At 41.8% G+C, this 16,667-nt stretch overlaps 1 protein-coding gene across 1 annotated transcript in view; it reads right to left on the minus strand.

Annotated features, from left to right (window-relative positions):
• The window catches only part of PNP (purine nucleoside phosphorylase), a 38,878-nt gene extending 26,950 nt beyond the window's left edge, over nt 1-11,928 (minus strand). The window contains exon 1 of the mRNA XM_070726805.1: nt 11,810-11,928. Coding sequence (XP_070582906.1) covers nt 11,810-11,832 — 23 coding nt within the window. The 5' untranslated portion in view covers nt 11,833-11,928. The remainder of the gene's footprint in view (nt 1-11,809) is intronic.
• Between the last annotated feature and the right edge of the window lie 4,739 nt (nt 11,929-16,667).

The raw sequence follows: 16,667 nt of genomic DNA on the forward strand, positions 1-16,667 counted from the left end.
TGAAGAAGCTTTTTGGAGGAGAAGCAAAACATCTTCAAGGAAAAGCAAAGGAAATCCAAATGCCTTTTGAAAAAAGCACCCTTGGGACAACAATGACCTGGACGACTGAGAATTTGCATAGACATTCAATGACCTGGACATTCCTTAGACATTCAATTCATTTAACTGCAGTGACTCACTTCACAATCATAACAAAAATGATAGCAAAATCATCCGTGACTCACTGAAAAACCACCTTCCTTAGCAACAAAAATTCTGTTTTCAATTGTGGGTATTTGTAGAGGATTACCTATACATAAGGACTACCTGTGATTAACAATAGTATCCTCTCTAATATCAAAATCAGATGTTGATGGCACTGCCATCTAAACAACCCAAGAATGAACTGGGAGATAAAAATAACCACTTTATATAAACCGGCAGCTTACTTGAGCCATTCAAACCTCATGGCTATCCCTAAGGAAGGGAAGGCAAGATGGCTAGAATCTCAATAAAAAGCCCTTCCATTATGGGCTGAATTGACACTATTAAATTTTGTGGAGGTCCCCTCGCTAAATAAGGCTGGATATTTCTTCCTGGAATATATAAATGCCACATGTTTAGAGGAAAGGCGTGGACACTGTATGCTAAGTAGGCATCTAAGGGTTGCAATGGCATCATCTAAGCTGCTGAGGTCAACCAGAACTCTATGAGGATGGGAATCCTTTCCTATCAGCCACAATTAAGAGCCTCGGTGGTATAATGGTTAAAGTGCAGTACTGTAAGCTATTTCAGCTGATAACCAGCTGCCAGCAGTTTGGCAAATCGAATCTCTGTAGGCTCAAGGTTGACTCAGCCTTCCATCCTTCTGCGCTGGGTAAAATGAGGACCCAGATTGTTGGGGGCAATATGCTTACTCTCTGTAAACCGTTTAAAGAGGTGGTCTGACCAGGTGGTTTTGAGTCCCCTAATCATTTTGGTTGCTCTTTTCTGCCCCTTCTCCAGAGTTTCGATGTCTCTTTTGAGGTGAGGTGACCGGATGCAGTACTCCAGATGTGGTCTGACCAGGATGTAGTGGAGTGTTAATACCTCTCTGGTTAAAAAAAGTCTTTTTTTAGTCTATTTTATTGTTATTTATAACAACAACAACAACAACAACAACAACAAGTTGGAAGTGACCTTGGAAGTCTTCTAATCCAACCCCCTGCTTAGGCAGGAAACCCTATACTACTTCATTATATTGTAAACCACCCCGAGTCTTCGGAGAGGGGCAGCATAGAAATCAAATAAATAAGTAAGTAAGTAAGTAAGTAAGTAAGTAAGTGGGTTTGGCCCCATTTTATGACCTCTAGATGCTGTAAGAATCTGGATTACTGAAACTTGGAGAGGATTATGTGCCCAGGCTGATGATGCAAAGTGTCTTTAGGGCACCATAAAACAGAAAATTATAGGTTCTAATAAGGAACCATAAAATAAAATAAAATATATGAGGGTGTAAGAAACCCATAACTACCCCCAATGAAGGCAGAGCACCTGACTTTGCCTCATAAAACTTCCTTCTACAATTGGTATAGGAGGAAGAAAAAAACAGAGGCTCCTTTGGCATCTGTAGCTCCTGATTGGCTGATCTCCTGAAGGGTGTGTGAGCCAGGAAAATGCCTCATTGGTTCCTAGTCTACCAAAAAGGAATTTGTGTTGCAGCACAGCCTTCCGTGTACTTGTGCACGCACTCAGAACAGGAACAAGAAGTCCCGCTTGCTCACCGGGACAAGAACTTTATTTGAGACTGTTTGCGGACTGGAGCTTTGATCCTGTCCCAAGCATTCGTCATACCTTTTCTTGTGAAACAGGCAGTGTGAAAAGACTTGGTTTCAACAAGGCTTGGGTCAACGCTTAAGAGGTCTCCAATGGAGAGCGATGCCTGAGTCTAAAAGTTAAAAAGTGGTCAAGGTCTCTTGGAAGACCCAAAGGTGCTTTTTCAAGAGGCAACTGGAGTTTCTCTTTGATTCCTTGAAGATGTTTCGCTTCTCACCCAAGAAGCTTCTTCAATTCTGCATAGCTTAAAATGTCTATGCAGGGGTAGGCAAAGTTGGCTCTTCTATGACATATGGACTTCAACTCCCAGAATTCCTGAGCTGGCATTATTGGCTCAGGAATTCTGGGAGTTGAGGTCCACAAGTCATAGAAGAGCCAACTTTGCCTACCCTTGGTCTATAGAGATTCTCGGTCATCCAGGCCGTGCCTGAAGAAGCTTCTTGGAGGAGAAGCAAAACATCTTCAAGGAAAAGCAAAGGAAATCCAAATGCCTTTTGAAAAAAGCACCCTTGGGACAACAATGACCTGAATGACTGAGAATTTGCATAGACCAGGGGTCGACAAAGTTGTTCAGAATCTAGGAGCCAGCCAAAAAATTTAGGAGCCAGAATTTTTTTTAAGCAAACTTGTTTTTTTGCCGAGTCTCCACCTGACATCGCTTTCACCCCCTCCCCCCCGGCGCAGGCCTGGCTCCGCCGAGCCGGCTCTGCTGTACTCCCGTCGGGATCCGAGGGGAGACCGTTAGTCAGAAACCGAAACAGAGAAGAAGGAAAGGGAGACCGGGCCGGGGACGCGGGTGAGGGGGGGAGGGGGGAGGAGGGGTTACTGGTCGGAAGTCACCGCGCACGCGGCCGGAGGAGGAATGAACAAAACCTCACGCCGGGAGGGGAGGGGCTTCCGCTTCTCTCCGAAGGCGGGTGAGCGGCCAAGATCGGAGCGTCTGTGTGCGGTGGGGGGGAGTGAAGGGGTTCGAGTAGGAGGCGGAATGGAGGCAAGGGGGGGAGGGAGAGACGCACGCAAGCGCAGGGGACGCTGGGAAAGCAGCTCGCTCCGAGGTTGATGGGCGGAGCTACGGAAGCCAAGATGTACCATTTCTGGGCGTAAACACAAGGCGGGAAAAATATACTGTATACATACAGTACAGCAGTGTTTCCCAACCTTTTTTGAGCCGCGGCACATTATTCATATTTTCAAAATCCCGGGGAACACTGAAAGGGGGGGGGGGCGGGGGGGGGGGGGGCTAAAGAAAAGTTTGGACAAAAAAACCCTCTCTCTTCCTCCCTTTCGCTCTATTTCTCCCTCTTTCTCTTTTCCTTCCTTCCCTTCTTTCTCTCTCTCCATCCCTCTTTCTTTCTCTCTTTTTGCTCTCTTTCTCTCTCCCTCCTTCCCTTCCTCTATGTCTTTCTCTCTCCTTTGCTCTCTCTCTCTCTCTGTCTCTCTTGCTATCTCTTTCTTGCTTTTCTCTCTCTCTTGCTCTCTCTCTCTCTTTCACTGTCTTGCTATATGTCTCTTTCTTTCTCTTTGCCTCTCTTGCTATCTCTCTTTCTTTCTCTTTCTCTCTCTCTCTCTGTCTCTCTTGCTATGTCTCTCTTTCTTTCTCTTTCTCTCTCTCTCTGTGCCTCTCTTGCTAAGTCTCTCTTTTTCTCTTGCTATGTCTCTCTTTCTTTTTCTCTCTCTCTGCCTCTCTTGCTATGTCTCTTTCTCTGCGTCTCTTTCTTGCTCTGTCTCTCTCTCTCTGCCTCTCTTGCTATGTCTCTCTTTCTCTCTGTCTCTTTCTCTGCCTCTCTTTCTTGCTCTGTCTCTTTCTCTGCCTCTCTTGCTATGTCTCTCTTTCTCTCTCTCTCTGCCTCTCTTATATGTCTCTCTTTCTTTCTTTCTCTCTCTCTCTCTCAGCTGACTGCAAGCGGGAGCCCTGACGGCGGCAGCTGGACATGCTGCTGGACACCGTATATGCCAGGCCCGCAGCGCCAGCATGTACGACGTCTAGCAGCACGTCCAACCGCCACCGTCAGGGCTCCCGCTTGCAGTCAGCTGAGAGAGAGAGAGAGAGCGCTCCCTCTCGCCGCCGCCATCTCCCCACGACTGCCTGCGGCCACTGTGGCCGCCCCCGCCCCCCGCTCCCATCGCCAGTGCCCTCCCGCCGGGCCACAAAGGAAACTTGCCGTCGACGCAGGAGAAGCTCCAGCTGGGCGGGGTGCTGCCGGTACTTCCTCTTGGGGCTCCCGCTCACAGCTGTCAACCGGCTCCTGCTCGATGCCGCGGTTTTCGGCGCTCTCCTGCTGGGTCCCAAAGAAGGAAGGCGGGGAAAAGGCGCGAAGAATAAAGCTCTCCTTCTTCCTGCCTTCCTTCTTTGGCGCCCAGCAGGAGAGCGCCGAAAACCGCGGCATCGAGCAGGAGGCGGGGGACAGCTGCGAGCGGGAGCCCCAGGACGGAAGTACCGGCAGCGCCCCGCCCAGCTGGAGCTTAGCGGCACACCTGGCCATGTCTCGCGGCACACCGGTTGGGAAACGCTGCAGTACAGCAGGCAACATTTTCTAGGCGCCAGACAACATTTTCTAGGCGCCACTGGCGACCAGGCGCCTGGGTTTGTCGATCCTTGGCATAGACATTCAATTCATTTAACTGCAGTGACTCAATTCACAATCATAACAAAAATGATAGCAAACTCGACTCACTGAAAAACCACCTTCCTTAGCAACAAAAATTCTGTTTTCAATTGTAGGTATTTGTAGAGGATTACTTATACATAAGGACTACCTGTGATTAACAATAGTATCCTCTCTAATATCAAAATCAGATGTTGACGGCACTGCTGTCTAAACAACCCAAGAATGAACTGGGAGATAAAAAATAACCAATTTATATAAACCAGCAGCTTACCTGAGCCATTCAAACCTCATGGTTATCCCTAAGGAAGGGAAGGCAAGATGGCTAGAATCTCAATAAAAAGCCCTTCCATTATGGGCTGAATTGACACTATTAAATTTTGTGGAGGTCCCCTGGCTAAATAAGGCTGGATATTTCTTCCTGGAATATATAAATGCCACATGTTTAGAGGAAAGGCGTGGACACTGTATGCTAAGTACGCATCTAGGGGTTGCAATGGCGTCATCTAAGCTGCTGAGGTCAACCAGAACTCTATGAGGATGGGAATCCTTTCCTATCAGCCACAATTAAGAGCCTCGGTGGTACAATGGTTAAAGTGCAGTACTGTAAGCTATTTCAGCTGATAACCAGCTGCCAGCAGTTTGGCAAATCGAATCTCAGTAGGCTCAAGGTTGACTCAGCCTTCCATCCTTCTGCGCTGGGTAAAATGAGGACCCAGATTGTTGGGGGCAATATGCTTACTCTCTGTAAACTGTTTAAAGAGGGCTGTAAAGCACTGTGAAGCCGTATATAAGTCTAAATGCTATTGCTAATACCAATAACAGCAGGATGCCCTCTGAAAACCATCCACTGAGAGGCTGAAGGGCCAGAGATCCAATCCAACAAAACACTACCCTATTTCCCCCAAAATGAGACATTCCTTGATAATAAACCCAATTGGTATTTTGAGTGCATGGCAATAAGGTCAAGTGCTTATTTCAGGGTTTAAAAAAACATAAGGCAGGGTCTTATTTTCGGGGAAACAAAGCACTTGTGTTCTTATGTTATCATCTTCTTGAGTAAACCATGCTCAGCAGCATGTATGTTGCCATACTTAACCATACTGAGCAATGGCACAAGTCAAGAAGTCATATTGAGACAGTTGATGCAATCTCCTTGTAGAAGACACAAAAAGATGTTATTCCTTCTCTTGCCAGAAACAATGACACTAACCCATAATTTCCCAGTCGTGTTTTTGGATTACGTAAACTGGGCACTGTAAGAACTTAGTCAATGGGGAAATGATGAATCATGAGGAAGACTCTTATTGAAAAGCCACTTCAGTTTTCAATGGGTTCCTAAAGCTGTAAAAACAAAGGTATACCAGAACACACACAATGGTTTTGTGATTGCAACTCCCAAATGCAGGGAAATGTTTAAGATGAGGAAATCAAGAACCTCTCTCTTCCGATCTTAAAAACCAACAGCCCAGACAGATTTAAGAATAGAAAAATGCCTTTTGTTGAGAACTTCCAATCCAGGGAATGGTGAATGCAAGGATATGAACTGAAGCTGGCCTTAAGATTTCAATAGCATGAATTAATTTAGGCTTCCTTCTTCAGAGTAAATCAACAGATGGAGCCAAGATGTTCAAGTTTTATTCCAATTTAAGATGAGAAAGAGACTGCTTTTATAACCCCAGGCTTGTTAAAACAAAAAACAAAACTTAAAATTGGTAGCTATCAAATCATAAACAGCATAGCCCGCATCATGTTTACTCAATATGGACAATTCCATATTGGGTCTTCTACCATTTTTGAAAGCAAATGATGCAGGATCCAATCCGTATTGGTCATCAGGACAAGAGATCTTGTCTTCCGAATTTTTGGACTCAAACTGAAGCCCATCCTCAGATAACTTTTCTCTACATATTCTGGTAAATAGAAGTTCCCTTCAGAAGGGCTCCAGCACAACTTCAAAACATCAGAAGACTAAACCAGGGACCAACTTAGATTAGTTCCTTCAACCACTTCTTCATCCTAGGAAGAGTTAAGTTAGGAGGAGTCCTTGGTGTCTCTGAGCTTGGTTTATTTCCTTGCCGATGTTTCATTACCCAAACTAGGTAACATCAGCGGTGATACCTAGTTTGGATAATGAAGCATCTGCAAGAAAACAACCAAGTTCAGACAACACCAAGGACCCTTCTGGTCAACAAATATCCTTTATTGCAGTGGTGGGCTTCTACCGGTACATCATGGTTCAGGCGAGCTAGCAGTAGTAGCGTCAGGAAGCTCCACCTACCCGCCCAGACGTCATTAAGGATGTTCTGTGCATGCGCAAAAGCATTATGTGCATGCGCACTCCCATTCCTGAACCAGTAGCAAAAGTAAGTGAAACCCACCAGTGCTTTATTGCTATAGTTAAGTTAGTATGCAAAGTGTTCTCACCCTGTATGGCCCAATGTTTCATTTCCAGTGGCCAATATTGGGAGCCGGTGAATTGCTCAAGACATTCCCAGTGGATATCATGATTCAGCAAAGACTTAGGACCCATCAGCTGTGACCTATCAATCAGTCACTGGGTCATGCCAGTCTACTGGATTCAAAAGCATACCTAACCAATTGGCTCCATACCAGCACAAATTATAAACCTAAGTTCCATGTCCATCTCCTGATCTTCAAATCAGCATTTTTTCCATGTGACTGTTCTGAAGAGAGTCAAAGATTGCATGGGACAAGACAATGACTAGAGAACTGGATATTAAGCATCAGTCATGCCTTTGCCTGAGGACTGCTTACTTACCCAAACATTTTTAATGGGAAGGCCAATGTTTTACAAAATATTATTCAGCTTCATTTACCTATTAACAGGGACCAGTTGCAAGAAAGTTATTCCTTTGGTAAAACTGGTAGACAAGCTTCTGTCCTTTACTGTCAACATTTTGAGAAGTTTGGAAGTGTTATGTTTTCACATTTCTTGCCTTTTCTACTAATGCATTAAAAAAAACAATTACAACCTTCCAGACTGCATAAAATACATTATCGGAAGAGATGTTGGCTATGGTTCCATGAAATGCAAAGTCATAATTCTGAATTACTGATAAAGAATTCTATTCCAAGATAAAATGATAAGCAAAGACATTATTTTGCTGACAAAGCTATGTATTTCCCTGAAGCAGGTAGCTGGGTGGGTGCATAATCTGTTTTGCTTTATTCATTTTGCTACCTTCAGTTTTTAAACAAACTAGAAATAATTTATTTAGTATGTTATTTATTTAGTACATTATTTCTTTCATTGCTCCTTTGAAAAGAAAAACTATAAACCAGGTTATTTTCTAGATTAAGGATTCTGGTCTATTATAGGGCAACAACTGAGTTGGAACCTCATAAATCTAATCTTTTTTAATAGCCGCTTTCACCAATGAGGTAAGCCAAAAAGATGCCATAAAATTGTGAGCCTCAGCTCATACCCAGTTCTCAAACCACGAAATTTTCCAAATGCATCTGTGCTCATAATTGTATTTATTCAGGGCTGGAAACCCTTTATGTTCTTTTTGCTGAAAATGGGATAGACAGACAATAAATGTACAGTGGTACCTCTACTTAAGAACTTAATTCATTCCATGACCAGGTTCTTAAGTAGAAATGTTTGTAAGTAGAAGCAATTTTTCCCATAGGAATCAATGTAAAAGCAAATAATGCGTGCAAACCCATTAGGAAAGAAATAAAAGCTTGGAATTTGGATGGGAGGAGGAGGAGGAGGAAGAAGAAGAGGAGGAAGACAGTCTCTGCTGAAGGAAGAAGGTGAGGGGAATCAAAAAAATCCAAAGCTTTAAGGGTTAAAAAAAAGAGGGACTCTCAGGTAGCGAGGAAGAGCACACGCCTCCAATATACTGCGCCAGAGAGAGAAACCCGGGTGGAATGGCAAGAAACTGGCTGGGCCTTCATGCCGCTCTCAAATTTCCTGGGAAATTTTTCTGGGATCGGGATCTTAAGTAGAAAATGGTTCTTAAGAAGACGCAAAAAAAATTTGAACACCCGGTTCTTATCCAGAAAAGTTCTTAAGTAGAGGTACCACTGTATCTGTAACAGGTATAAAAAAGATTGGAAGCAACCCCTTTATACATTTTCTCTTTTTTTCCCCTTTCTTCTACTTTTTTTCTCTTTTAGATACCTATTTTTCCTTCCTTCCTTCCTCCCACTCATATTGCAAGTTTGCTTTTACTGTTACAAAAAATCTCTTCCTAAAAATATTTTAAAAAAACAAAAATATCAAACAACAAACACATCTGTTTGGTCATTAAAATCCAAACTCTGAGTCTCAAGAGTCAGCTTTCTGGTTTTGTTTTAAGAAAACCATTGCATCATCAGATCAATTGCAACCAAAATAAATAATTCAAAAGACTCGAACAAAGTTGCTTATATAATTCCTTATAGCTTGTCGTCACGGCCATAGCCTTTGCTTCTCTTCTTTTTAAATATTACCCATTTAGGATGTTCCTCGCTACAGACATGGATTAACCATAAATTTAATATCAAGCCAGGCTAAACAGATACAGGAAGGCAGAAGTGGAACAGGAGTCCAGATTGCCAAACCTTGAACTCTAAATTCTTGCCAACATTATTATGTCTTTCTTGCTCTTTGACCTATTGTATTTTCTCCCTTGCTGCAGATTCCCCAAGGACAGTGATAAATCTCTGACGCTATATCAGAATCAATACTCAAGATCCTGATAAAACAATTAGTTATTATTGCTAATAAAGTATAAACTACTTTTGTTTTCCTATCCTTAACTGGCAATTTCGGTTTGAATTTTCTAAAGGTTGAAGATTGCCTGGTTAATTGTGCAAGCATAAAATACAGGTTGTCCTCAACTTGCGACTACAATTGCACCTCAAAATATATTGCAAGGCAAGGCAGTTGTTAAATTTTGTCCCCTTATTAATAACTTTTTTGCCTCATTTGTTCACTTAATAACTGCGAAGTCGTTAAGTGAAACATGCAGCCATTAAATGGATTGCCCCATTGGCATTGCTGATCAGAAGCTGGCTGTGAAGATTACAAATGAACACATTTTTTATTTATTTGCATTTCATGTGAACTCGGGACTATTCAACTGTCCTAAATACAATTACCTAAATTTTGATCACATGACCATGGGGATGCTGCAGCGAGTCATGTGAATAAATTTCAGAAGGGTCCCTTTTTTCAGTACCACTGCACTGTAATTTGGAAAGATCACTAAAACAAAGGGTTTCAAATGAAGAACTTCTTGTAAACTTAAAAAAAAATTAAATGTGCCTTAGGATCTTACTGGGATGTAACAATTTGGTTTTCTCACTTTTCTCTCCACTTATCTTTCTCTTTCACAAGAATCTTACTATATTCGCTTTCCAGAGTTTGGAACAATTGGCATCTTAATTGAAATCAAACTTCATCTTTAAAAAAAATGATCTCAGAAATCAGTGGCGATAAGAACCTGTTCAATGTAACCTCATACAGAATATTTTTTTTGTCCAAACCACATAAGCCAACTCTGGAAACCACAATATTCTCGGGCTTTCCATTCTCAAACAGTGAGGGGTAAAATAATAATTTCATTTTTTACAGGCAGAAAGATACAGAAACCACATCAAAAACATGAGCAATCTGGGAACTTGAAGTCATAAAAAGACATTCTCAGTCTCCTTCGAAATTAAAAATGACTCAAGTTTCCTCAAATTAGTTCAGAGAAAATTTTCATTATGAGGCATCATATTAACACGCACTTCAAATAGATCCTCAATTTTTCACTCATCCTTGCTACTTTCTTTGCATGTTCTAACTGCACCTACTAGTACACCAAAGGCAAAAAGTCATTTCAGACATGAATTCAAATGTCTTCTTGAAACCCTAAGGGACACAAATTTACATATACATTTTAAAGCAGATTGACAACAGCACTAATTTACTTTGCAGGTTGCAAACAGCAGATGGAAGCAGAAAAACCTTTGCAATCTCAAAGGAGATCCTTTAGGACTTCAACTCCCAGAATTCCTAGCTAGTCCTGGCATACATTATTGTAGGTGATGGAAAGCTAGGCAAAACCAATTCCGCTGCTCACATATGGGAAATTTGAGCTACAGTATTTCAAACGTCAATTTACTGTTGGAAATACTGTATGTATGGCTGTATAACTGTTATGAATAAAGAAGCAGGTGAGATAAAATATGCACATTAAATCTGGCACATGAAGGGTAAGATCTTTCAGTCTAAAGAAGCTACATAGCTGTTTCTATGCTACTCCAGGAATGTAATTGATCAATAGCAGTAATGTATTGATTTGCCACGATTTCCAACTCTTGTGCCCAGTTCTTAAAACTCCTATGCTGGACCCTTTTTCAATTTTATTTTCCTAGCAAAACCCCAAATTCCCACTTGAAACCTCTTTTCCCACAGCTGACTGTAGCTCAACAGCAAAGAAGGAAGGAACCATAATCACAATAAGGGATAGATACCTGAAAAGAGGAGATGGAGAACGCAACACCACCACCCCATACAAAAAAGTAGGCAAGTTAAAATCATCCACTATTAAAATTGGGACCTGGTATCAAGTCATGGTTTATGAACCGCTTGGATGGAAAAGCTGCTGCTACTACTACTACTACTACTACCACTACTACTACCATGGTATGATGATGAAAATGTCACAGAAGACAGCAGACCACAACTGATTTGGAGGGGGGAGAGAACCTTAATATATTAGGATGGGAGACACCAAGAAAAGTCACAGTGGTCTTACACCAATGTTTCTCAAGCTTGCTCAATTTAGGATGTGCGAACTTCAACTCCCAGAATTCTACAGAGGCTGGCTAGGGAATTCTGGGAGTTGACATCCACACCATTTTAAGGTTGCCCAGATTTGAGAAACGTTGCCTAGAAGAATATCAACGAAGGAGACAATTACACAAATCTGTCCTTATAGAGATCAAAAGCCTTGAGGTCAACTAAAGGGCGCGACCCCATATAGCAGACACACAATGGTACCTAATAACAGTTATAATCTACCCAACCGCTCAGACTCTTCCGAGGATTATCCCCAGATTATTTAATTTGTAAATTTTACAGCATTAAAAGCATGAGATAAAAATTTAGGGGGAATTGCTTCCTTTAAAAAAAAAGATACTGAAAAACGTCCACACACCCCACCTTCCCAAAAGCCGGGACTCCTTAAAATCGCTTTCAACACCCCGAGGCCATCTAGACGTGTCGGATGACTACTTCGATCTGCGGCCGGGGATAATGGGAGTTGTCATCCAGACACACAAGCACACACACACAAACCAGAAGGCAGTCATCAATGCAGATAGACCCTTAATTGTTCTACCCAGCTCCAGCAATCCGCCTCCCCGGAGCAACCCGGTTAAATGGAAAGGCTTCCCACGCTGACCTTTCTTCCCGCTGGTTGGCCATTGATGCGAGTTTTTCTTTCTTTCTTTCTTTCTTTCTTCTTTTCTTTCCCCGCTGCTTCCGAAGGTTCCTCCAGGGAATCGCGTTCGCTCTGCGGGAGAGCGGAGGCTCGGCCGGCCTTCTAAACAGAAAGAACGTGTCGTCATCATCGCGCCGGCCAATAGGGGGGCTCCCTGTGCCGGCAACAAAGGTTGCCCCGAGCGACCCCGGCGTTCTCGTCACACCTAAAGCTACGCCCCGCCCACTTCATTCATGCACCTCCGGAGGCGCCTCGGCCCCGGCCCCGCCTGGAAGCGCGCGGGGGGCGGGAGTGTCCGGGAAGCGCCGATGCGAAGCCGGGATTTCCACTGATCAGTCTCCCGGACACGCGCGGCCGGCGAGCGTGCGAACGCACGTGGACGATGGAGCTGCTTCCTCCCGCTTCCAGAAATCCACGCCGAGATATCTGAGTAATACGACCGCAGAACGATTTGCTTAGAGAGAGGGAATTCCCAACTTGCCTCCCCACTTCCACCTCGCCTAAACTTTTCGGGGGCGGGGGGGGGGGGGAAACCTTCCCGTTTTTTAATAGTCTTTCTTTTTAAAGTCGATTTTATTTTTAGAGCGTCAGGCGGTGCTTATGCGTGGGTGTGGGATTGTGAAAGTTTTGCTCCCTACTGGTTCTAATACTAGGGGAATAAGGTCAGATAGAACAAGACCACCTTTATTGTCTTTTTTTTTTCAGTGAATGCGCTGGCACACATTAAAAAATAAAACTGATGCCTGCTCTCAAAGGAATGTATGTGTGGATGTGGATGTACACTGCTCAAAAAAATAAAGAGAACACTTAAACAACACAATATAACGCCAATTAAATCAAACTTCTGTGAAATCAAACGGTCCACTTAAGAAGCAACACTGATGGACAATCAATTTCACATGCTGTTGTGCACATTCAATTTCGTACAGAACAAAATATTCAATGAGAATACAGTATTTCATTCATTCAGATCTAGGATGTGTTATTTGAGTGTTCCCTTTATTTTTTGAGCAGTATATGTATGGACATTTGGATATTATCAGTTAGGGGTGTACAGTATTCACTTTTGTTGCCAGCAGTTTAGATGATGATGATGATTTATTTATAATGCCCTTTTAATAAAGGGCATAACAGCAAGCCAACAACTAGTAAAGACAAACAGTAGGTAATACTCACACTTAGCTAAAATTCAACTAATAAAACCACAAAACTTGTTAAAAGCCTTCCCAACGTCTCCAGTGGCTGTGTGTTGCATTATTTTGAGGAGACAGCACATTTACACTGTTATACAAGCTCTATACATCAGTGGTTCCCAACCTATTTTTGGCCACCTAAGCATCTCTAAAATCCTGATGCCCCCTGCCTGTGACATACAATCCTTACTATTCAAAAAGTGAACTCCTACTCAAGCAGAGGAAGCCTAAAAGGCCATTAACCTGGTTTAAACAAGTTTTCAATTGCCCTCCTTAAAAGTAAAATTGGCCCCTTGTGGGACATGGACCCCATGTTGAGAACCACTGCTCTGCATTGTAACCAAGTGTCATTTCATCAGTGTTGTCACATGAAAAGATATACAGTATTGAAATATTTACAAAATGTGAGGAGGTGTATACTGTATGTCTGTCTGTCTGTATATATGTATATGTATACGCATATAAGAGTTGAAAAAGTGACTTGGGGACGGTTGTTGTTCTCACCACTATGCTTGTATGATAAGCGGGTGGGAGAGGAGGAGGAGGAGGAGAGAGAGAGAGACCTTAATGGCCCACTGATGAAGGTGGAGAGGGGGCCAAATTTCTTTTAGGGGAAATACTCTATCCTATTAATATTTCCTAAAATATACTGCTCCAAAAAATAAAGGAAACACTGAAATAACACTTCATACATCTGAATGAATTGAATATTTCATTTGCACAACTATTCCATTTGCACAACAGCATGTGAAATGACTGTCAATCAGTGTGGCTTCCTAAGTGGACTGTTTGATTTCACAGAAGTTTGATTTACGTGAAGTTATATTTCTGTTTTTCAAGTGTTCCTTTTATTTTTTTGAGCAGTGCATATAATTTTCCTAGTAAAGGTGTGTGTGCTAACTTCCTACAACAGCCAGCTCTTGCTGAGCAAAGTCAATGGAGGAAGCCAGATTTGCTTAATAACAGCAAACAATGATTGCGTAATTTCATAGGGCAAATAAATAAATTGTAAAATCAGGCACAATGATTCACTTAATAACCACTTAGTGAGTGGAACTCCTCATCCCAATTGTGATCTTAAAGTGAGGACTACTTGCATGTTGATTTTATTTTATTTATTACATTTGCTCTCTTTGTGCAATAGTTCTTTTTTCCCCCAAAGCACCGTTAATACGTGCTGCTTTGCAAAGAGATTTTCCCAGAGATTATAGCCCATATTCTCCAAGACATGGGGACTTAAAAGACAAAATGTTAAGAATGCACCTGAAATATCAGCTGATTCACACCTATCATATACAAGCAATTCTGGGAATGACCTTTCCCACCTTGTGTTTGATCTCACCCATCCTCCTTAGAAGACAGAGTGAGTTGAGTCAGATGAAGAAAAGTTGAAACTATACCAATTGAAAGGGTTCCCATATCACATTAGAAAATTAGAAGAATGGCTGCGGAGTTTGGGTTTGGCTAGTCCAGGGGTTGGCAACCCGTGGCTCTGGAGCAGCTGCATATGGCTCTTCCATCCCTCTGCTGCGGCTCCATGTCGCTAGTTGGCATCAAATTTTGAGAGGAGCTTCCAGTTATGGGGAAGGGGGAAAGCACAGTGCATCAGGAAAAGACTCTATGACAAGGTCGGCTCCACAATTGATAGGGCTTTCAGTTAGAACAGATAGGGGAAAAAGGATGCCATTGTAAGAGAAGACTCTATGGTTCCGGTTGGCTCCAGAATTTATTTTTTTATGTTATGTTATGTTATGTTTGTTGTGCTGTGTTGTTATATGATGTGATGTGATATTATATTATATTATAATTATATTATATTATTATATTATAATTATATTATATTATATTAATTATATTATATTATTATACTCCACCCCTCTCCGTGGACTCGGGACAGCTTACAACATATTTTAAAAAATGAAAACATCTTAAATCCAATTAACTATAAAATTAACTAATCTAAAACCCAAACTTATTAAAAATCAATCACTCCCATTCACACAACAAACATACATTTCGTTTGTCGGCCAAGGGGCAAGTAATTAATAGCCCCAAGCCAGAGGGCATAAATAAGTTTTTAGACCCCTAGTTCCCAACCTGGGGTTCATGCAGGGGTAGTGTGGTAGTAAAAATTTTGTTAGCCCTTCACTGGGCCCACACCCCACAGCAGGGTGGTTTCATTTTCAATGGGGGCAATTTCATTTTTAATGGGGGCAATTGGAACCTTGTTTAAACCTAGTTAATGGCCTTTTAGGCTTCCTCCGTGTGACTAGTTCACTTTTTGAATAATAAGAATTATATGTCATGGGGAGGGGAAGGCCTCAGGATTTTAGAGATGCTTAGGTGGGGCAAATGCTCATGACATGAGATGTTGAAAGATCAAAAACAAATAAAATTTATTTTAAAAAAAGATTTATGATGGTTGCAATGTCCCAGGTTCATGTGATCACTTTTTGCTGCCTTCAATGGGGAATCAGATTCACTTGTAAAAACCCTTTATTAACTTAATTGTAGTGATTCACCTAACATCTGTGGCAACACCGCCCCGAGTCTTCGGAGAAGGGCGGCATACAAATCTAAATAATAATAATAATAATAATAATAATAATAATAATAATAATAATTTAAATTAAAGCAAGCAAAACTACTGAGGAACTTCTGACTTCAGACTGACCGAATTCTGAAGCATAACACACCAGACATCCTGATTGTGGGAAAAAAGAAAGTATGGATCATCGACATCGCAATCCCAGGGGACAGCAGAATTGAGACGCAGCTAGAGAAATTAGTGAAATACGAAGATCTAAAAATCGAGCTGTAACGACTGTGGCATAAGCCAGTGAAATTGGTCCTAGTGTTACTAGGCACGCTGGGTGCAGTGCCAAAGGATCTCAGCGGACGTTTGAAAACCATTGGAATTGACAAAATCTCCATCTGTCAATTGCAAAAGGCCACTTTACTGGGATCGGCAAACATAATTCGCCGTTACATCACACAGTCCAAAGTGCTTGAGAAGTGCCCGACTGGTGATGAAATATGAAATCCAGCATAGTGATCTCGTTTGCTGTGTTGTATTGACATAATAATAATAATAATAATAATAATAATAATAATAATAATAATAATAATAATATAATAATAACAACAACAATAATAATAACAACAACAACAACAACAACAACAAGAGCAACAACTAAGGTTGTAAAATGGAATATAACTCACTTCATAACTCTCTCCCTTAACAAAGCAATCTTGCTTGTCAGATGGTTGCAAAAGGTGATTGCATCACCCTAGAACACTGCAACCGTCATATATACATGACAATTGTCAAGCATCCAAATTCTGAACTCATGACCATGAGGATGCTGCAATGGTTCTGTGGGAACAGGTATATTATTTTTTTCATTGTCATTGTAACTTGGAATAGTCCCTAAATGAACTAGTAAGTCGAGAACCACCTGTATTTTTCTTCCAGGATTTTTTGTTTGTTTCTCAAAAATACAGATTTACTAGCAGTGAAAGGCTACCAAAATTTTTACTACCACACTGTGGCTTATGCAGGACACCTTGCATTTTCTTTCAACATCTTTCAGTGCAAATTGGGTGCTCTGAGGTGGAGCTCCATT

The sequence above is a fragment of the Erythrolamprus reginae genome, chromosome Z, assembly GCF_031021105.1.
Source record: "Erythrolamprus reginae isolate rEryReg1 chromosome Z, rEryReg1.hap1, whole genome shotgun sequence".
NCBI classification, from domain to species: domain Eukaryota; kingdom Metazoa; phylum Chordata; class Lepidosauria; order Squamata; family Dipsadidae; genus Erythrolamprus; species Erythrolamprus reginae.